Source organism: Hyla sarda, chromosome 11, assembly GCF_029499605.1.
Source record: "Hyla sarda isolate aHylSar1 chromosome 11, aHylSar1.hap1, whole genome shotgun sequence".
NCBI lineage: Eukaryota > Metazoa > Chordata > Amphibia > Anura > Hylidae > Hyla > Hyla sarda.
Window position 1 is genome coordinate 93,432,865 of NC_079199.1, and position 22,812 is coordinate 93,455,676.

General features: G+C 47.1%; 1 protein-coding gene across 11 annotated transcripts in view; it reads left to right on the forward strand.

The window, feature by feature from the left end:
* The window catches only part of FSIP1 (fibrous sheath interacting protein 1), a 261,319-nt gene that overhangs the window by 61,223 nt on the left and 177,284 nt on the right, over positions 1 to 22,812 (forward strand). For all 11 annotated transcript variants that reach the window (XR_008849005.1, XR_008849006.1, XR_008849007.1 and 8 more), the window contains exon 10: positions 1,064 to 1,222. Coding sequence is in view for 7 of the 11 variants with exons in the window: in XM_056546997.1 (XP_056402972.1) it covers positions 1,064 to 1,222 (159 nt within the window). In the remaining 4 variants the exon portion in view is untranslated. The remainder of the gene's footprint in view (positions 1 to 1,063; positions 1,223 to 22,812) is intronic.

Here is a 22,812-nt window from a genome sequence, read left to right on the forward strand (position 1 = left end):
CTCCATTGACTTCAATAGAACTGAGCTGCAATACCGCAAACAATCTGAGGATAGGGGTGGTGCTGTTTTGTTTTAAAAAAAGAAAATCGGCTTTGCTTTTCTTATCCCGGATAACCCCTTTAGGGTGCGTTCACACGCCATTACTAGCAGCGGCTTTCCATACCATTGATTTAAATGGGTCCACACACAGTCCGCAATAGTGTCAGATTTGCGGACCCATTTAAATTAATGGTAGCGTAACTCGCAGCTGGTTTTCCACAACGGGAAACTTGCTGCTAGCTACTAGTGTGTGAACGCACCCTAAGGAAGAGTTACAAAACATTACTCCACTTGTAACCTTAAAGGGGTACTCCGCCCCTAGACATCTTATCCCCTATCCAAAGGATAAGGGATAAGATGTCTTATCACGGAGGACGCACTGCTGGGGACTCCCGCGTTCTCGGCTGCGGCACCCCAGACAACCGGTGCATGGAGCGAACTTCGCTCCTTGCCGTATGACTGGCGATGACTGGGATGACTGGCGGCTTGTGACGTCATGGTCACGCCCCGCTCGTGACGTCACGGCCGTGCCCCCTCAATGCAAGTCTATGGGAGGGGGCGTGACGGCCGTCACGCCCCCTCCCATAGACTTGCATTGAGGGGGCGTGGTCATGATGTAACAAACGGGGCGCGGCCGTGACATCACAAGCTTCCGGCGCTGCACCGGACACACCAAACAAACGCCAGGTACAGCAGGGAGATCACAGGGGTACCCAGCAGCAGGACCCCCCCAATCAGACATCTTATCCCTATCCTTTGGATAGGGGATAAGCTGTCTAGGGGCGGAGTACCCCTTTTAACATTCGGATGTGACTGCAGCAAACTGCACCTGACCAAAATTGACTCATAATGTAAGTCTATGGAACGGTCCTGCTCACATAGACACTGATCAGGGAAAGAAGCGCTCTGCAGCACGATTCTCTCTCTGCTCGTTCTACTGATCAGCTGAGGTGTGAACACATCCCAACCGATAACTTCTGACATGTCAAAGTTTTTATAATGACAGGTGCACCTTGTTTTTTAGGCTGGTGTCCCTCTTTGGCTTGTGCCTGCTGAAGGCTATACTGCAGAACCTGATGACCTTGACAGGCTGGCTCAGATAGAAGCACAGTTGCAGATGTTCTCAAGCATTGAAGATTCTGTTGTGGCAGATGATGATCATTCTGTTCGAGAGTCACTACAGGTAAAGCTGTGTTCCATCAAGCAAAGCCATATTCGGTAGTGGGCTTCTTTGTGTTGTTAACTAGTATATATCTTCTCCTCTTTGTGGGTCAGCTTCTGACTTTTTAAATTTTTTGGGATATGTTTGGCTGGTATAAATCGACATACCTTTTTATGCGCAGACAATTCTGGTACTCTTGTAACTAAACACCACCAAAACTCACTCATGTAGTAGGAAACCATGATGACAAGTAAAGTGGGGCAGTCTTCGTTGCTGTTGCCTGATCCCTTTTATACCTTGCCCTAGTAATTCTTAATAATATATTAGTTCCCAATGTGTTTCATTATAGTCTTGTGGACCCATCGGTGGATAAATGCTGTGTGGAAAGAGTATGGCATAAAACAAATCAGGGCAGTGGCGCTAAATTCTCTAGTTAAAGGGGTACTCCGGCCCCAAGACATCTTATCCCCTATCCAAAGGATAGGGGATAAGATGTCTGATCGAGGGGGTCCCACCACTGGGAACCCCCGCAATCTAGCATGCAGCACCCACCTGCAAGTACTGCCGGAAGCGCTGGAGGCTCTGTCTTATGCCTCCCGACCACGGGGACGGAGTATCGTGATGTCACCACTCCGCCCCCATGTGACGTCCCGTCCCCTCAATGCAGGTCTGTGGGAGGGGGCGTGACGTTACGTCCCGTCCCCTCAATGCAAGTCTGTGGGAGGGGGCGTGCGGCGTCACGCCCCCTCCCATAGACTTGCATTGAGGGGGCGGGGTGTGACGTCACACGGGCGGAGTGGTGACGTCACGATACTCCGTCCCCATGGGAGGGAGGCATAAGACTGAGAGCCTCCAGCGCTTCCGGCAGTACTTACAGGTGGGTGCTGCATGCTAGATTGCGGGGGTCCCAAGCGGGGGGACCCCCGCGATCAAACATCTTATGTACTTTGCTTTGGATAGGGTATAAGATGTCTTGGGGCCGGAGTATCCCTTTAAACATTTGGCCTCCAATGCAGTCCACAGAATACCATATGCTTACATAAAGAACTTGGAGGTACACTTAAAAAGCTTTCTAATGCTTATCTCTTGCTGGGAAGAAATGTGAGGTGAGGACCCCAGCAGTAGCAAAGACCTCTCCTGTTTCAAAACTCCTTTGAAAAGAAAACGGTATTTTGCATTACCAGTTTAAACTAGGTTCACATCTGTTCAGGCCTCCATAGCAGATTCTGTTCAAGACCAGTAAATGGAACCCGGTGGACGACAACACATACCGAGAGGCCCTATTCACTTACATGGTGTCCAATGGGTTTCCGGTAGGTGTCCGGCATTTTACTGGATTATAACAGGACAAAAGTACTGCTTGCTAGGTTTTTAGCCTCTTAATTTGAACAGAATCTGCGACAGAGGCGTTGAACCGAACCTCCGACGCAGACGTGACCATAGCCTACTGTGGACTCTTACAAGAGAGTTTTATGTAATTATTTGGTTAATAATATTTATATAACGCTAACAGATTCTGGAGCACTTTACAATTTTGGAAATACCAATAAAGACAAGTGTTAAACGTTACATTATTACACACTAAATATTTATACAGGAAGAGTGAGGACCCTGATCACAAGAGCTTACAGTCTATGAGGAGTGAGGGTCCTGATCACAAAAGATTACAGTCTATGAGGAGTGAGGGTCCTGATCACAAGAGCTTACAGTCTATGAGGAGTGAGGGTCCTGATCACAAGAGCTTACAGTCTATGAGGAGTGAGGGTCCTGATCACAAGAGCTTACAGTCTATGAGGAGTGAGGACCCTGATCACAAGAGCTTACAGTCTATGAGGAGTGAGGGTCCTGATCACAAGAGCTTACAGTCTATGAGGAGTGAGGATCCTGATCACAAGAGCTTACAGTCTATGAGGAGTGAGGGTCCTGATCACAAGAGCTTACAGTCTATGAGGAGTGAGGGTCCTGATCACAAGAGCTTACAGTCTATGAGGAGTGAGGACCCTGATCACAAGAGCTTACAGTCTATGAGGAGTGAGGACCCTGATCACAAGAGCTTACAGTCTATGAGGAGTGAGGGTCCTGATCACAAGAGATTACAGTCTATGAGGAGTGAGGGTCCTGATCACAAGAGCTTACAGTCTATGAGGAGTGAGGGTCCTGATCACAAGAGCTTACAGTCTATGAGGAGTGAGGACCCTGATCACAAGAGCTTACAGTCTATGAGGAGTGAGGGTCCTGATCACAAGAGCTTACAGTCTATGAGGAGTGAGGGTCCTGATCACAAGAGATTACAGTCTATGAGGAGTGAGGGTCCTGATCACAAGAGCTTACAGTCTATGAGGAGTGAGGGTCCTGATCACAAGAGCTTACAGTCTATGAGGAGTGAGGATCCTGATCACAAGAGCTTACAGTCTATGAGGAGTGAGGATCCTGATCACAAGAGATTACAGTCTATGAGGAGTGAGGGTCCTGATCACAAGAGCTTACAGTCTATGAGGAGTGAGGATCCTGATCACAAGAGCTTACAGTCTATGAGGAGTGAGGATCCTGATCACAAAAGATTACAGTCTATGAGGAGTGAGGGTCCTGATCACAAGAGATTACAGTCTATGAGGAGTGAGGATCCTGATCACAAAAGATTACAGTCTATGAGGAGTGAGGACCCTGATCACAAGAGCTTACAGTCTATGAGGAGTGAGGATCCTGATCACAAGAGCTTACAGTCTATGAGGAGTGAGGATCCTGATCACAAGAGATTACAGTCCTATGAGGAGTGGGGATCCTGATCACAAGAGATTACAGTCTATGAGGAGTGGGGATCCTGATCACAAGAGATTACAGTCTATGAGGAGTGAGGACCCTGATCACAAGAGCTTACAGTCTATGAGGAGTGAGGACACTGATCACAAGAGCTTACAGTCTATGAGGAGTGAGGGTCCTGATCACAAGAGCTTACAGTCTATCAGGAGTGAGGGTCCTGATCACAAGAGCTTACAGTCTATGAGGAGTGAGGACCCTGATCACAAGAGATTACAGTCTATGAGGAGTGAGGACCCTGATCACAAGAGATTACAGTCTATGAGGAGTGAGGATCCTGATCACAAGAGCTTACAGTCTATGAGGAGTGAGGGTCCCGATCACAAGAGCTTACAGTCTATGAGGAGTGAGGGTCCTGATCACAAGAGCTTACAGTCTATGAGGAGTGAGGACCCTGATCACAAGAGCTTATAGTCTATGAGGAGTGAGGATCCTGATCACAAGAGCTTACAGTCTATGAGGAGTGAGGCTCCTGATCGCAAGAGCTTACAGTCTATGAGGAGTGAGGGTCCTGATCGCAAGAGCTTACAGTCTATGTATGAGGAGTGAGGGTCCTGATCGCAAGAGCTTACAGTCTATGAGGAGTGAGGGTCCTGATCACAAGAGATTACAGTCTATGAGGAGTGAGGGTCCTGATCACAAGAGCTTACAGTCTATGAGGAGTGAGGGTCCTGATCACAAGAGATTACAGTCTATGAGGAGTGAGGGTCCTGATCACAAGAGCTTACAGTCTATGAGGAGTGAGGGTCCTGATCACAAGAGCTTACAGTCTATGAGGAGTGAGGGTCCTGATCACAAGAGATTACAGTCTATGAGGAGTGAGGGTCCTGATCACAAGAGATTACAGTCTATGAGGAGTGAGGATCCTGATCACAAGAGCTTACAGTCTATGAGGAGTGAGGGTCCTGATCACAAGAGATTACAGTCTATGAGGAGTGAGGGTCCTGATCACAAGAGCTTACAGTCTATGAGGAGTGAGGATCCTGATCACAAGAGATTACAGTCTATGAGGAGTGAGGGTCCTGATCACAAGAGATTACAGTCTATGAGGAGTGAGGTTCCTGATCTCAAGAGCTTACAGTCTATGAGGAGTGAGGACCCTGATCTCAAGAGCTTACAGTCTATGAGTAATGGGGGAGACAAAAGATATAAAGTGCTTTATTGATACAATGGTGCAGCCATGTTTTATGAATATCAGAGGTTACCTAAAGGAGTCACCAGCTAAGCAGAAGACTGACAAATATGGCACTTTTCATGTCTCCAAGACCCAGAGATCTAAAAAGAGGTCAAAGTGATAGTAGTGAAGGACCATTAGGGAATGTGATTGGCCTGGATGAAGAGATGTATTCCAAAGAAATGGTGCAGGACTAGTAAAATCTTGGACACTGGATTGAGAGGGTCAGATTATAGAAGATGTTAGTGTTAGATGATGAGAGAGGAGATAACGTGTAGGATGGTAGACAGAGATGAGGGAGGAGATGTAGGAGGTGCAGCACTGTGGAGAGCTTTTTTTTGGATGAGAGTGAGGATTTTGCACTGTACTCTGGACTGATTAGGTAACTAGTGTAGTGACTGACACAGGGGGAGACATCAGTGTAGTGACTGACACAGGGGGAGACATCAGTGTAGTGACTGACAGAGGGGGGAGACATCAGTGTAGTGACTGACACAGGAGGAGACATCAGTGTAGTGATTGACACAGGGGGAGGCATCAGTGTAGTGACTGACACGTGGGGGGAGGCATCAGTGTAGTGACTGACACGAGGGAGAGACATCAGTGTAGTGATTGACACAGGTTGAGACATCAGTGTAGTGACTGACACGGGGGGGAGACATCAGTGTAGTGATTGACACAGGGGGGAGACATCAGTGTAGTGATTGACACAGGGGGGAGACATCAGTGTAGTGACTGACACAGGGGGGGAGACATCAGTGTAGTGACTGACACAGGGGGAGACATCAGTGTAGTGACTGACACAGGGGGAGACATCAGTGTAGTGACTGACACGGGCAGGGGGGAGACATCAGTGTAGTGACTGACACGGGGGAGGCATCAGTGTAGTGACTGACACAGGGGGGACATCAGTGTAGTGAGTGACACAGGGGGGGGACATCAGTGTAGTGAGTGACACGGGGGGGACATCTGTGTAGTGAGTGACACAGGGGGGAGACATCAGTGTAGTGACTGACACTGGGGGAGACAGCAGTGTAGTGACTGACACTGGGGGAGACAGCAGTGTAGTGAATGACACAGGGGAGACATCAGTGTAGTGACTGACACGGGGGGAGACATCAGTGTAGTGACTGACACAGGGGGAGACATCAGTGTAGTGACTGACACAGGGGGAGACATCAGTGTAGTGACTGACACAGGGGGAGACATCAGTGTAGTGACTGACACAGGGGGAGACATCAGTGTAGTGACTGACACAGGGGGAGATATCAGTGTAGTGACTGACACAGGGGGAAGACATCAGTGTAGTGACTGACACGGGGGAGGCATCAGTGTAGTGACTGACACAGGGGGGACATCAGTGTACTGAGTGACACAGGGGGGAGACATCAGTGTAGTGACTGACACGGGGAGAGACATCAGTGTAGTGACTGACACAGGGGGGAGACATCAGTGTAGTGAATGACACAGGGGAGACATCAGTGTAGTGAATGACACAGGGGGAGACATCAGTGTAGTGACTGACACGGGGAGACATCAGTGTAGTGACTGACACAGGGGGGAGACATCAGTGTAGTGACTGACAGGGGGGAGACATCAGTGTAGTGACTGACACAGGGGGGAGACATCAGTGTAGTGACTGACAGGGGGGAGACATCAGTGTAGTGACTGACAGGGGGGAGACATCAGTGTAGTGACTGACACAGGGGGGAGACATCAGTGTAGTGACTGACACAGGGGGGAGACATCAGTGTAGTGACTGACACAGGGGGGAGACATCAGTGTAGTGACTGACACAGGGGGGAGGCATCAGTGTAGTGACTGACACAGGGGGAAGACATCAGTGTAGTGACTGACACAGGGGGAAGACATCAGTGTAGTGACTGACACAGGGGGAAGACATCAGTGTAGTGACTGACACGGGGGAGGCATCAGTGTAGTGGCTGACACAGGTGGGAACATCAGTGTACTGAGTGACACAGGGGGGAGACATCAGTGTAGTGACTGACACGGGGGGGAGACATCAGTGTAGTGACTGACACGGGGGGGAGACATCAGTGTAGTGACTGACACAGGGGGGAGACATCAGTGTAGTGACTGACACAGGGGGGAGACATCAGTGTAGTGACTGACACAGGGGGGAGACATCAGTGTAGTGACTGACACAGGGGGGAGACATCAGTGTAGTGACTGACACAGGGGGGAGACATCAGTTTAGTGACTGACACAGGGGGGAGACATCAGTGTAGTGACTGACACAGGGGGGAGGCATCAGTGTAGTGACTGACACAGGGGGGAGGCATCAGTGTAGTGAATGACACAGGGGGGAGACATCAGTGTAGTGAATGACACAGGGGGGAGACATCAGTGTAGTGACTGACACATGGGGGAGACATCAGTGTAGTGACTGACACGGGGGAGACATCAATGTAGTGACTGACACAGGGGGGAGGCATCAGTGTAGTGACTGACACAGGGGGAGACATCAGTGTAGTGACTGACACAGGGGGAGACATCAGTGTAGTGACTGACACAGGAGGAGACATCAGTGTAGTGACTGACACAGGGGGAAGCATCGGTGTAACAGCTGGAGAAGAGGAGTCTGGCTGCGGCATTTAGGGTGGACTGGAGAGGGGAGAGTTTAGAGAAGGGAAAACCGATAAGTAAAGAGTTACAATTGCCCAGGGGAGAATGAATCAAAGCAACAATGAAAAATAATATTTGATATTTACATTTATGTTGGAAAAGGTGAAAATCCCTCTAAATAGTACAGAGTTTCTACTTTTTCCTCATAATGTTCTGCTGATCTCTAGCAACCTATTGACCGATAAAAACATTTTCTTCAATGGAGGTTTCAATTTTGGACTCTAGGAATTGATATAGGAAAATTCTGCACCCGGCAGACGCCATAAACCAGGGAGGGGATTGTTGTGGAAGTGTTAAATACCAGAGAGTCATACTTTATCCCGGTGCATACTTTTCTCTGGAAGCCAAGCGGCTACAAAATAATATGAGTAATAAACATAAAACACCAAATGCACAGCTCCAGATCCAGTCCTGCATGTAAAACCAATCCACTCAGATGTATCCCTGGCAGACACTGGGGATAATCGACTTTGAACAGAAATTATAGGTAATTCTTCTCGCAGGAAGTAAACACGCCAAGCGCTGGCCGACCAAGTTATATTTAACGCAGTAATGTTAGTCTTATGGGTGTCGTTCTGTGGCGAATACAAGTGTTTTGGAAAAAAAAAATGACAAAAATATATAATTAACCCCCACCGCACGCCGTGTAATGCGAGACTTCCATGTTTGAGCAGGGTTGATTTACGTCCCTGTAGTTTGTAGGACTTAAATAAAATCCCCATCAAAGGGACCGGGCATGTGTATATATATTATCTCTGACTGCACGCTGTGTTTTCTATACCAATGTCTAATCTTGAAGGGGTACTCCGCCCCTAGACATCTTATCCCCTATCCAAAGGATATGAGATAAGATGTCTGATCACCGGAATCCTGCTGCTGGGAACCCCCTGCTACAGCACCTCAGTCATCCGTTGCAAGGAGCGAAGTTTGCTCCGTGACGAATGACTAGCGATGCAGTGCTGGAGGCTTATGACATCACGGGCACGCCCCCTCCCATATGCTTGCATTGAGGGGGAGTGGTGTGACATCACAAAGGGGCATGGCCATGATGTCCCGAGCCTCCAGGGCCGCAGCCAGCATTCTAAACGAACGCCGGGTGCTGCAGGGAGATCGCGGGGGGTCCCAGTGGCGCGACCCCCCACAAACAGACATCTTATCTCCTATCATTTGGATTTGGCAGAGTACCCCTTTAAAATCTTAGTGTTTTTCTTTTATTTTTTTATATGAATTGCTTTACTAAAAATTCTTATGATATAGAATAGGATATACAGTTGCATCAGAGGATAGCTGGCCTCATGGCATCCAACAAGGAAGGAAGAGATCTCATTGGTCGATATGAACCCTTCATGATAACTACGGACAAGTGTTGTCATTGGAGCACACGCAGCTGACAATAACGTAGCCTGTCCTAAGGTTGCGTGCGGTATCACATATGTGATCTGAAACTGAGCTGCAATACCGCGCGCAAACTGTGGACAAGAGCGGCGCTGTTTCAGGAAAAATGCAACTATGTTTTGCTAATCTCGCATAATTTCTTTAAAGTGTACCTGGCAGTTTATTAAACAAAAAAAATTGTTCTAGAGCTGTGTTTTTTCCAACCAGCGTGCCTCCAGCTGTTGCAAAACTGTAAATCCCAGCATGCCTGGACAGCCAAAGGCTGTCCGGGCATGCTGGGAGTTGTAGTTTTGCAACAGCTGTATGCCTCCGGTTGGGCAATACTGTCCTGGAGACATGTCTTAAGTTTTGATCGGACTCTGAATGATTATTAGAACGAGCGGGGAGAGAAGCATGCTGCTGAGCTCTTCTCCCTGTTCTCTGTGCACGTGGCTTAGAGAGTCCCATAGACTTACATTGTTAAAAAATCTTTACCCTTCCAGTACTTTTAAGCAGCTGTATGCTACAGAGGAAATACTTTTCTTTTTGAATTTCTTTTTTGTCTTGTCCAGTGTTCTCTGCTGACACCTCTGTCCGTGCCAGGAACTGTCCAGAGCAGCATAGGCATCAGGTGTCAGCAGAGATCACTGTGGACAAGACAAAAAAGAAATTCAAAAAGAAAAGAATTTCCTCTGTAGCATACAGCTGCTTAAAAATACTGGAATGGTAAAGATTTTTTAATAGAAGTAATTTACAAATCTGTTAAACTTTCTGGCACCAGTTGATTTTAAAAAAAATTTTTAAGGCTAGAGTAAGGCTAAGTTTCTACTTGTTTTTTTATTTATTTATTTTTTTTAAACGCCAAGAAAAATGCCAATTCTGCCGCATGGCGTTTTTTCGGCCAAAAAAACGCTGCGGCCAGATGTTAGCTGTAAATCAATGAGAAATCGCAAAATTCTTTTTCCACTTGGCGCTTTTCAGTTTGTCGTTTTTTTTTAATCCTTTTGCAGTTTTTTCACTCTTTTTTTTGTGAATAAAAAAGATACAGTAGTGAAGGAGAAAATTGTATCTAACGAAATTTTTCTTTTTTATAACACACTGCCGCTCAGCCTATCGCCGGCTGAGTCGGGACTTCGCGGCTGCCGGTGATTGGCTGAGTGCAGTATGACTCGCCGATCACCGGCAACCAGGAAGAGGATCACGGCGGAGACCGGAGCGGGTTACCGGAGGCACCGGGGGAGCGAAGGAAGGTATGTATCTATTTATTTTTTTTACTGCCGGGTGTATGACGGGCAATTTTCCTATTCCGGATTTCTCCTTTAAGGAATTAGGGGGAAATTTATCAAATCCTCTGCAAAGAAAAAGTTGCCCATAGCAACCAATCAGATCGCTTCTTTCATTGTGCAGAGGCCTTGTTAAAAATGAAAGAAATGATCTGATTGGTTTCTATGGGTAACTGGGCAGCTTTTCCTCTGCACAAGTTTTGATTAATCTTCCCCTCAGGACATACATTAAAGGAGAACTGTAGTGGAAAATCTGAAGGATAGGGGATAAGTTATAGATTGCGGAGAGGTCTGACCACTGGGGCCCCCTGCGATTTCCTGTACAGGGCCCCAGCAGTCCGCAGGAAGGGAGCGTTCCGTTCACACATGACGCGGCGGCTGACACGCCCCCTCCATGTATCTCTGGGATACATGAGAGGGGGTGTCGGCCGACGTGTCATGCAGGGATGGACACCCCCCCTTTCTACAGACTACCAGGGCCCCGTACAGGTGATATCGGGGGGTCCCATCAGTCGGACCCCCACAATCTATAACTTATCCCTTATTCTTCGCTTATGGGATAAGTTATTTTCCACTAAATCCTTTAACATCATGTACATGACCCAAGCACTGGAACGGTGCTTGCGTCATGCACAGCAATTCCCTGCTGCTATCAGCAGCTGGGGATCCGCCAGTAATGGCGGACATCAGCGATCGTGCTGATATCCACCATTAATACAAATCAATATAGATCAGGGAAATGCGTCACTTTCAATGGATGATCCGATCAATCAAGATGGTGGACGGAGGTCCCCTCACTGGCCTCCACCGCTCTCCTGGGGGCCTTCTTTTCTGGTCTGATGTCGAGCAGACTAGAGAAGAATATTTTACCCCCAAAAAGCATTAAAAAATAAAATGTATTGAACATATTTGGTATTGCCATATGTGTAAATGTCCGAACTTTCAAAATATAATGTAATTGATCACGTACGGTGAACGGCGCAAACTGAAACAAAAGTCCAAAATTGCTATGGTTTTGTCAAATCACATTCGCCAAAAAATAATAATAAATTGCGATCCAATAGTCACATATACGCAAAAGTTGTACCAAAAAAACTGCAGATCATGTTGCAAAAAATAAGCCCTCATACAGCTCTGTATACGGAAACATTTGAAAGTTATAGGTGGTCAAAATGGGGCAATTTTAAACAAACTGAAAATGAAACCCTTCAACATTTGCTAAATTTCAGTTTCCTTTTCAAATTCCCCAAACAAATAATATATATATATATATAATTTATTTTTTTTGATTGCGCTGAACATTTTATGGTAAAATGAAAGGTATCATTACAAAGTACAGTTGGTCATGCAAAAAACAAGCCATCACATGAAGTAACTTACAAATCGGCATAACTTTCTGGCGGAGTACTGTTATGGATAATAGATATAAAATGAAGATCTTTCTTCTAAGATGGTGGTTGCATCCTGTGTGACCATCCCTTTTTGGCACAGAAAAATATGATGCAATGCTTACGTAAAGTAGCCTACTAACCAATTAGAATGCTACGCCCTACTGAAGAATGTATATTGTGTGTACGCAATACAATAAACCAGAGAACCACTTTTACCTAGTCTTGAGTCGGTGTGTGTTTTCTCCGTGCACGTATTACCTAATTTGGAGCAGGACAGCAACCTAGAGCGGTCAATTGGAACGCATCTAAAACGATACCCCTTTAAAATTTATACAATCTTAATTTATGGCAGAAAAGAAAAAATAGCTGGGTAATTAATTTAATTAATTAAAGAATATAAAATTTAAATAAATAAAATTAAATAAATAAATACATAATAATAATTATAGTAATCAAATAAAAAATATATATGACTACCAGAATGTAAAGATGCAAATTTGAGACGTTCCTCAGGTTCCAAGGCTGAAATTGAGATAAGGTCTAAGTGATCCGAGACGGTCTGGTTGCCCTTGGACTTGATACATGACCATGCCCAAAAAGTCTTAGATAGTTAGGAAGTCTGTCCATAGCAACTAGATTATCTTAAGTGACTGATCTGCTCAGCCCAAAGCTGGATTGGCGTCGTTCCGAGAGCGGAGAATGGTGAATATAACTTGGCAGCCGTCGTCATGCCATCCCTCATGTCAGGCTTCTGTATTAATAAGATTTTTTCCAAGCTTGTTTGCCTGCTGTTGTAAGTTATGGCATGTGATGTGCATTATCCATGTATCTGATATAGCGGCACATTGTTATGTATTGGCTCCTATCATTTACATACGGTGTAATGAAGACCAGACTCCTGTGTGTTTTTCATTATATCGGAAGTCTTAGTAAGGATCAGGTATCGCTGCCCTTAAAAATGCTGGCAGTTTTAGTGGTTCTTTCCAAATGGATATGAATTACACTGCAGCACCATCTTTTCTATGTGTCGATCTCAGCGGTAATAGTAGGGACTTTATGGGAGGGGATCCATATTTGGTTTTTAAAGGGGTACAGCCGTTGGCTGTCCGAGCATGCTGGGAGTTGTAGTTTTGCAACAGCTGGAGGCACCCTGGTTGGGAAACACTGGCCTAGTACACTGCTCAAAAAAATAAAGGGAACACTAAGATAACACATGTTAGATCTGAATGAATTAACTAATCGTATGAAATACTTTCATCTTTACATAGGTGACAACAAATGTGCAGACAACAAAATCAAGCAAAAATGATCAATGGAAAGTAAAGAGGTACTTCAGAGGAAATCAATTTTTTTTTAGAATCAACTGGTGACAGAAAGTTAAACAGATTTGTAAATTACTTCTATTAAAAAATCTTAATCCTTCCAGTACTTATCAGCTGCTGTATACTACAGAGGAAGTTCTTTTCTTTTTGAATTTCTTTTCTGTCTGACCACAGTGCTGACACCTCTGTCCATATCAGGAACTGTCCAGAGCAGGAGAGGTTTGCTATGGGGATTTACTGCTGCTATGGACAGTTCCTGATACAGACAGAGGTGTCAGCAGAGAGCACTGTGGTCAGACTGGAAAGAACTATACAACTTCCTCTGGAGCATACAGCAGCTGATAAGTACTGGAAGGATTAAGATTTTTTAATAGAAGTAATTTACAAATATGTTTAACTTTCTGTCACCAGTTGATTCTAAAAAAAATTGATTTCCTCTGAAGTACCTCTTTACTTTCCATTGATAATTTTTGCTTGATTTTGTTGTCCGCACATTTGTTGTCACCTATGTAAAGATGAAAGTATTTCATACGATTAGTTAATTCATTCAGATCTAAGATGTGTTATCTTAGTGTTCCCTTTATTTTTTTTGAACAGTGTACTAGGCCAGTGTTTCCCAACCAGGGTGCCTCCAGCTGTTGCAAAACTACAACTCCCAGCATGCCCGGACAGCCAACGGCTGTCCGGGCATGCTGGGAGTTGTAGTTTAGCAACAGCTGGAGGCACCCTGGTTGGGAAACACCGCTTTAGAGGATGCCTAGAAAATTAATGTTGTATCTTGGGGTTAGCCTGTAGCGCCCCCATCAGTGTCGCAGGCCATTCTCACAAACAGAAGATGGCCATTCCCAGCAGCCATATTAGTCTGTACAGCGACGGAGAAGAATGTCTGTGAATTCCCTGTCCTACCCCCCCCAATCATCTGAATAGAGGTATTCAGCTCGGCGGGAGAATAGACTGAATGTGATACATCTCCTGGCTTCAGGTAAGGGGAGACGATGGGAGGAGGAGGGGGGCGTCTATTTCTCCTAGTCCCATAGCTGAATACCATTATTTAGCTGTATAGTGGAGGAAAACACTGCTATCTCTTCTCCGAGAGGAACCATAGACCTTCTGCTCCAGTACAAAGGGCTGGGAGGAGGAGGTGCAGGTGTATCTGGGTCCTGGAGTCTTAAGGGGCCCGATGCCCCTCTGCCACATAAGCTTACAGCAGTGGTTTGAAGATGTGGGGTCCTGTTATACATTTAGAATGTGGTCCAGAAATAGCAAAAACAGAGCTAATCTTTTCTAAAAACAGTGCCACCCCTGTCCTCAGGTTGGGTGCGGTATTACAACTCGGCTCTGTTTACTTTAATGGAACTGAGCTGCGGTACCGCACATAACCTGATTACAGATAGTGGGGTTACACTATGGCAGGTACTTGTTGGGTATTATTGGGGTGTAATAAGGCTGATGAGTAGCGTGGGATTAGAGTACACTAGGTGTTACTGTTTGGAGGGGGCACACTGTGGCTAGAACCGAAGTGGGACACTGTGGCTGGCACCGTTTGGAGGGGGTACACTGGCAAGCACAGGTTGGGCACTGTGGGTGTCACTGTTTAAGGGGGTATTCCGGTGGAAAACATTTTTTTTAAATCAACTGGTGCCAGAAAGTTAAACAGATTTGTAAATGACTTCAATTAAAAAAAATCTTTACACTTCCAATACTTTTTAGCAGCTGTATGCTACAGAGGAAATTATTTTCTTTTTGAATTTATTTTTTTGTCTTGTCCACAGTGCTCTCTACTGACACCTGATGCCCGTATCAGGAACTGTCCTGAGCAGCATAGGTTTGCTATGGGGATTTTCTCCTGCTCTGGACAGTTCCTGATACGGGCATCAGGTGTCAGCAGAGAGCACTGTGGACAAGACAAAAAAGAAATTCAAAAAGAAAATAATTTCCTCTGTAGCATACAGCTGCTAAAAAAGTACTGGAAGGGTAAAGATTTTTTTTTTTATTGAAGTCATTTACAAATCTGTTTAACTTTCTGGCACCAATTGATTTAAAAAAAAAAAAGTTTTCCACCGGAGTACCCCTTTATAGGGGGAATAATGTGGCTGGCACTTAGGTGGAGCACAGTGAGTGTCATTGTTTAGAGGTTGGACAATGTGGCTGGCACTGTAGAATATCTGGGAAAGAACCAGCACTGTGTTCAGGACTCCTGGTCCAAATGGGTGTTCAGCAGCTGAGGGAAGGACTCAATGCCCCATAAACATCCAATCCAATAAAAGACGCAGCGGCACTCCAAGGTAGCAAGAAATGGTGTGGTTTATTCACCCATCGGTCTTACAGTGCTAAGTTTGGGTCTTCACGATGAGACCTTTCTCAAGGGTAATTGTACCCATCTTACATCACTTCCTTTTATCTGGTGCTCATCAATGACATCAGTGACTTCAATTTACATAATGTATTCATGTGAACAAATACAATTACATAGAAATAATACACAATGAGATCCACATAAGTACATAAAAAATATTAGTGATAAATAATACACTGTATCCAATGTATGTTCGCGTTCTGATCTTCATATACATTAGTATACAGTGACCCCCCAACCTACGATGGCCTCTCAGAGGTCATCGCATGTTGAAGGCAGCATCAAGATACGAGGCTTTTGTATGTTGGGGCCATCGCATAAAAGGCTATCCGGCAGCGCAGACTGCTTCTGCTGCTGACGGATAGCCGTTTAATGTGCCCCGTGTCCAGTGTTACCATATTAAAGGAGAACTCCGGAAAATAAAAATTGTCCCCCATACTGCCGGCAGTAAAAAAAATAAAGATGTACATACCTTCCTCCGCTCCCCCGGGGCCTCCGGTAACCAGTCTCTGCCACGATCCACTTCCTGGTTGCCGGTGGTCGGAGAATCATACTGCGCTCAGCCAATCACCAGCCGCAGCAAAGTCAGACTCGGCCAGCGATAGGCTGAGCGGCAGTGTGAAAACTCTTCACTACACCGGCACCTGCTGCCGGGCCGGAAACGTCACACTGCCGTTCAGCCTATCGCCGGCCGAGTCGGACTTCGCTGCGGCTGGTGATTGGCTGAGCGCAGTGTGATTCTCCGACCACCGGCAACCAGGAAGAGGATCACGGCAGAGACCGGAGACAGTTACCGGAGGCCCCGGGGGAGCGGAGGAAGGTATGTACATCTTTATTTTTTTACTGCCGGCAGTATGGGGGACAATTTTTATATTTCGGAGTTCTCCTTTAACATCAAAAGTGGGCTGTGACTCCCCCGATAATTCTACTGTCAAACATACGCCCCCATCATCTATCCATTAGCTGTGTCCGCTTGTAAACAAAGAGAGAGCGCAGCACCGGAACTACGTCCGTGTTTCCTCAGCTCTCGTGATGTTTCTCAGAAAATCCGAGGACTGGCTGACGTCAAAGGAGCTTGCGCACGCGTTCTCTCTAGTATTCTGTGTTCACAAACTCAAGCGGCCGGTCCGGCAGAGGAGATCTCACAACACATCTTAAGCGCAGGCGCTGTACATATTCTCCTGCTCGTACGGCCATATTGAGTAAGGGAACACTGCCAATGTTAACCATATAATTAAAGTCATGGAGTAATTATAATAACAGTAGAATTAAAAAGGCCATAAATACTGGGAACATTAAGGTCAACGCCTACTAACGGCATCTCATTGGACCAATCTACTGTTAACCATTTGGTGATTTCACGACCATTGGAGTACAACATAGACATCCCCCATACTACTCTCTTTGTTTACAAGCGGACACAGCGTGATGGAGAGATGATGGGGGCATATGTTTGACAGTAGAATTACCCTGGTGAGTCTCAGCCCACTTTTGATGTTAATATGGTAACACTGGATTATACAGTGGTCCCTCAACATACGATGGTAATTCGTTCCAAATGAACCATTGTTACTTGAATCCATCGTATGTTGAGGGATCTGTGCAATAGTGATATACAAAGTTATACTGGCGTGTCCCCGCCGCTCCGAACCGTCACTGCTGCCCTGGATCGTTGCTCTCCTTCACCGTCATCACGTCCCCGGGGTGTCCCCACCGCTCCGGACCGTCACCGCTGCCCTGGATCATCGCTCTCCATCGCGGTCATCACGTCACTGCGCACGCCGCTCCTATTGGACTCCGTGCGCGGCGACGTGATGACAACGAAAGAGAGCGACGGCCATGCAGCGGAGCCCAAGAGGATGGTCCGGAGCAGAGGGGACAGGTGAGTGACATTCACCAGAGCATACGGGGCACATTAAACGGCTGTCCGGTGGCAGCTGAAGCAGTCTGCGCTGCCGGATAGCCTTTTATAGGATGGCCCCAACATACAAAAGCATTGTATCTTGATGCTTACTTCAACATGCGATGGCCTCTGAGAGACCATTGTATATTGAAATGATCATATGTCTGGGCCATCGTAGGTCGGGGGGGGGGTCACTTAATGTATATGAAGATCAGAACGCGGATATACATTGGATACAGTGTATTATTTATCACTAATATTTTTTATGTACTTATGTGGATCTCATTGTGTATTATTTCTATGTCATTGTATTTGTTCACATGAATCCATTATGTAAATTGAAGTCACTGATGTCATTGATGAGCACCAGATAAAAGGAAGAGATGTAAGATGGGTAATTGGCTTGAGAAAGGTCTCATTGTGAAGACCGAAACGTAGCACTGTAAGACTGAGTTCACACCACGTTTTTGCAATACAGTTCCCGTATCAGGTTTTTGATGAAAAACGGATTCCTCAAAACCGGACTAAACTGTATCAAAACGTGTGTACAAATTTTAATCCGTATATGGTTTGAAAAATGATGTCCGGTTGCATCCGTTTTTTTAAGGAAATAAAAAGTATACATTTTTAACTTTTCACTCCATTATGAATAAAGTTTCACTTGTTTGATTGCACAGTTTTTTGGAATTTCAAAGTCAAAAACCGTATGGTGCAAACCGGATGGAACCGTACGCACATACGGTTCTGTAGGTTCCCATTGACTCCCATGTTAAAAAAAAAAGTATACGTTTCAATACGGTTTTTCACCCAGACCAAAAACCGTGGTAGCCTACAGTTTTGGGTATGGGAATAAAACTGACAAAACCGTACAGGATGCGAAACGGACACAACTTGATGCATCTTTGGGCATATGGTTTTCAATGGAGAGTCCATGCATACGGCTTTCAATACGGTTCCGTACAGTTTTCAAATTGACAAACGTATACGGGAACTGTACTGAAAAAACGTGGTGTGAACCCAGCCTTACATGGATGGGTGAATCAACCACACCATTTCTTACTACCTTGGAGTGCTGCTGCTTCTTTTCTTGGAGCGGCTGGCACTGAGGTGGGGCACTGTGTCTGGCACTGAGGTGGGGCACTTTGTCTGGCACTGAGGTGGGGCACTTTGTCTGGCACTGAGGTGGGGCACTGTGTCTGGCTCTGAGGTGGGGTACTGTGTCTGGCACTGAGGTGGGGCACTGTGTCTGGCACTGAGGTGGGGCACTGTGTCTGGCACTGAGGTGGGGCACTGTGTCTGGCACTGAGGTGGGGCACTGTCTGGCACTGAGGTGGGGCACTGTCTGGCACTGAGGTGGGGCACTGTGTCTGGCACTGAGGTGGGGCACTGTGTCTGGCACTGAGGTGGGGCACTGTGTCTGGCACTGAGGTGGGGCACTGTGTCTGGCACTGAGGTGGGGTACTGTGGCTGGCACTGAGGTGGGGCACTGTGTCTGGCACTGAGGTGGGGCACTGTGTCTGGCACTGAGGTGGGGCACTGTGTCTGGCACTGAGGTGGGGCACTGTGTCTGGCACTGAGGTGGGGCACTGTGTCTGGCACTGAGGTGGGGCACTGTGTCTGGCACTGAGGTGGGGTACTGTGTCTGGCACTGAGGTGGGGCACTGTGTCTGGCACTGAGGTGGGGCACTGTGTCTGGCACTGAGGTGGGGCACTGTGTCTGGCACTGAGGTGGGGCACTGTGTCTGGCACTGAGGTGGGGCACTGTGTCTGGCACTGAGGTGGGGCACTGTGTCTGGCACTGAGGTGGGGCACTGTGTCTGGCACTGAGGTGGGGCACTGTGTCTGGCACTGAGGTGGGGCACTGTGTCTGGCACTGAGGTGGGGTACTGTGTCTGGCACTGAGGTGGGGCACTGTGTCTGGCACTGAGGTGGGGCACTGTGTCTGGCACTGAGGTGGGGCACTGTGGCTGGCACTGAGGTGGGGCACTGTGTCTGGCACTGAGGTGGGGCACTGTGTCTGGCACTGAGGTGGGGCACTGTGTCTGGCACTGAGGTGGGGCACTGTGTCTGGCACTGAGGTGGGGTACTGTGTCTGGCACTGAGGTGGGGTACTGTATCTGGCACTGAGGTGGGGCACTGTGTCTGGCACTGAGGTGGGGCACTGGCTGGCACTGTTTAAAGGGGGCACAATGTGTCTGGCACTGAGGTGGGGCACTGTGTCTGGCACTGAGGTGGGGCACTGTGTCTGGCACTGAGGTGGGGCACTGTGTCTGGCACTGAGGTGGGGCACTGTGTCTGGCACTGAGGTGGGGCACTGTGTCTGGCACTGAGGTGGGGCACTGTGTCTGGCACTGAGGTGGGGTACTGTGTCTGGCACTGAGGTGGGGCACTGTGGCTGGCACTGAGGTGGGGCACTGTGGCTGGCACTGAGGTGGGGTACTGTGGCTGGCACTGAGGTGGGGTACTGTGGCTGGCACTGAGGTGGGGTACTGTGGCTGGCACTGAGGTGGGGTACTGTGGCTGGCACTGAGGTGGGGCACTGTGGCTGGCACTGAGGTGGGGCACTGTGGCTGGCACTGAGGTGGGGCACTGTGGCTGGCACTGAGGTGGGGCACTGTGGCTGGCACTGAGGTGGGGCACTGTGGCTGGCACTGAGGTGGGGCACTGTGGCTGGCACTGAGGTGGGGCACTGTGTCTGGCACTGTTTAAAGGGGGCACAATGTGGCTGGCACTGAGGTGGGGCACTGTGTCTGGCACTGTTTAAAGGGGGCCCAATGTGGCTGGCACTGAGGTGGGGCACAGTGGCTGGCACGCTATGGCGGCACTCTCTCTCACATCTTTAGACCTAATTCTGAAGAATAAGCAGCTCAGAATATTCACTCAGTGACTGACACTGAAAAACTCCCTCTTCAAAAAGAGCGTTGGCCTCGGTGAATACTAATATTCTTATAATTTACAGCCCCGGGGGGAATTATTCCATATATTAACCTATCATTCAGCCATTTCTGAGTTATCTCCGTCTCCCGGACAGAGAATGTAGAATGGGAAATAAAAACCAGAGGTTCCTGTGGGTGCAGCCATCGGATGATTAATGAGGAATATAAGAAAACCTTATGGTAAAAAATGCTGCACATTATAAGACTATACCATCCTGTCATAATCTCAGCAGTTTTTCCTAACCAGGGTGCCTCCAGCTGTTGCAAAACTACAACTCCCAGCAAGCCCGGACAGCCGCAGGCTGTCCGGGCATGCTGGAAGTTGTAATTTTGCAACAGCTGGAGGCACCCTGGTTGGGAAACACTAGGTCAGGGTGAGGTGCTTCTTCTCTGCCCGTCATCCCCTTAGCTCTGACATCTTATGTAACTCCAGTGGAAATTTTTTTATTTTCTGGTGCCAGAAAGTTAAACAGATTTGTAAATTACTTCTATTGAAATTTTTTAATCCTTCCAGTACTTATTAGCTGCTGAATACTACAGAGGAAATTCTTTTCTTTTTGGAACACAGTCCTCTCTGCTGACATCATGACCACAGTGCTCTCTGCTGACCTCTCTGTCCATTTTAAGAACTGTCCAGAGTAGTAGAGAAAATCCCCACAGCAAACATATGCTGCTTTGGACAGTTTCTAAAATGGACAGAGATGTCAGCAGAGAGCACTGTGTTCCAAAAAGAAAATAATTTCCTCTGTAGTATTCAGCAGCTAATAAGTACTGGAAGGATTAAGATTTTTTAAGAGAAGTCATTTACAAATCTACACAGCATCGAAAAGTCAGCTGACCAGTCCACCGCACGGCAAAAGAATCCTCCAAGGCAGATAGAAGAAAATGGTAGATGCCAGCGAGTAGAAAACTTCACTTTTATTTCGTCATATTAAAAGCATTGACATGGAGAATCTTCAATAGACAACATGGATAAAATCTTTGGAAGAAGCGCCCAGCATGACGCGTTTCAGGTCATGTGACCTTTCATCAGATGCATGACGACATAAAGGTGAAGTTTTCTACTCGCTGGCATCTACCATTTTCTTCTATCTAATTTACAAATCTGTTTAACTTTCTGGCACCAGCTGATAAAAAGAAAAAAAAAAGTTTTCCACCGGAGTACCCCTTTAAGTCACAGCCAGCAAAATATTCCCCCGTACAGCTGCTGCTGTATCGACAATGTAGTATTGACTGTCATGCACCTGAATGCGGGCGGTCTGGAACAGGATGTGGATCCTCTACCTGTGTGGCTGATGACTCGGACTGTATCGGGGAGCGGAGTCTAAGGTGCCGCTGGTCTTCACCAGAGCCCGCCGCAAAGCAGGATGGATTTGCTGCGGCAGGCGACACCCAGGTCGCCACCCCCAATACGGCTCGACCACACAGGTACTGGGCAAGGCGAGGTACAGGAGGATGAGACAGAGGCATAGTCAACTTAGCAGAAGGTCAAGGCAGGCGGCAAAGGTTCGTAGTCAGAAAACGTAGCAAGGAAGTCTGGTAACACGGGTAGGCAAAACAGGCAATGGGAACACTTTCTCTTAGGCAATGAGCACTGAAGATCCGGCAGGGGTGTGTGCGAGGTGCAGGAACTTATAATGTGGTGTCAGTTGCAAAGACTAATTATGGGCGCACTGGCCCTTTAAATTTCAGAGCTCCGTCGCGCGTGCACCCTAGGAGACTGGGACGAGTGCGGCGGAGCTGAGTTACAGTGGCAGCAGAGCGGGGTAAGTGACGGGCTGGGATTCGCATGCGCGCGCGTCCCACGATGCAAATCCCAGCCCCGCCGACAGATGGGGACCCCGGGACACTGCGCTCACGACCGGTGCACTGCGCATGACATTGACAATGTAGTATCACCTGACTGCCATTCAGGTGTACGGTGGTGGAAGCAGAATCAAAGACCAGCATTGAAATAAAGGGCTTATCCAGGAATAGAAAAAAAAGAGAGATAATTTCTTCTAAAAACAGTGCCACCCCTGTCCTCTGGTTGTGTGCGGTATTACAACTTGGCTCCATTAACTTCTATGAAACTGAGCTGCAATACCACACATGACCTGGGGGACACGTTTTTCTTTTTCCTTTGGAAGAAATTGTCTCTGTATTTCTGACCCCTTCAACATCAACACAGAATAGCCCATATCATTGTATCTATTACACAGAATCTCTCTCTATACATATATATATGCGTGTGTGTGTGTGTGTGTGTGTGTGTATGTTCCCGTATGACTTCCGAACAGCTGTAGGTTCCTTATATGTCAAATAAAAATATAATAGAGTTTAGGGATGTCTGGATAAGGACAATCTCTATGGAGACAATGCAAGTCTATGGAACTTTTGGTACATTTCCTGATCGTGTTAGTTTTGGGC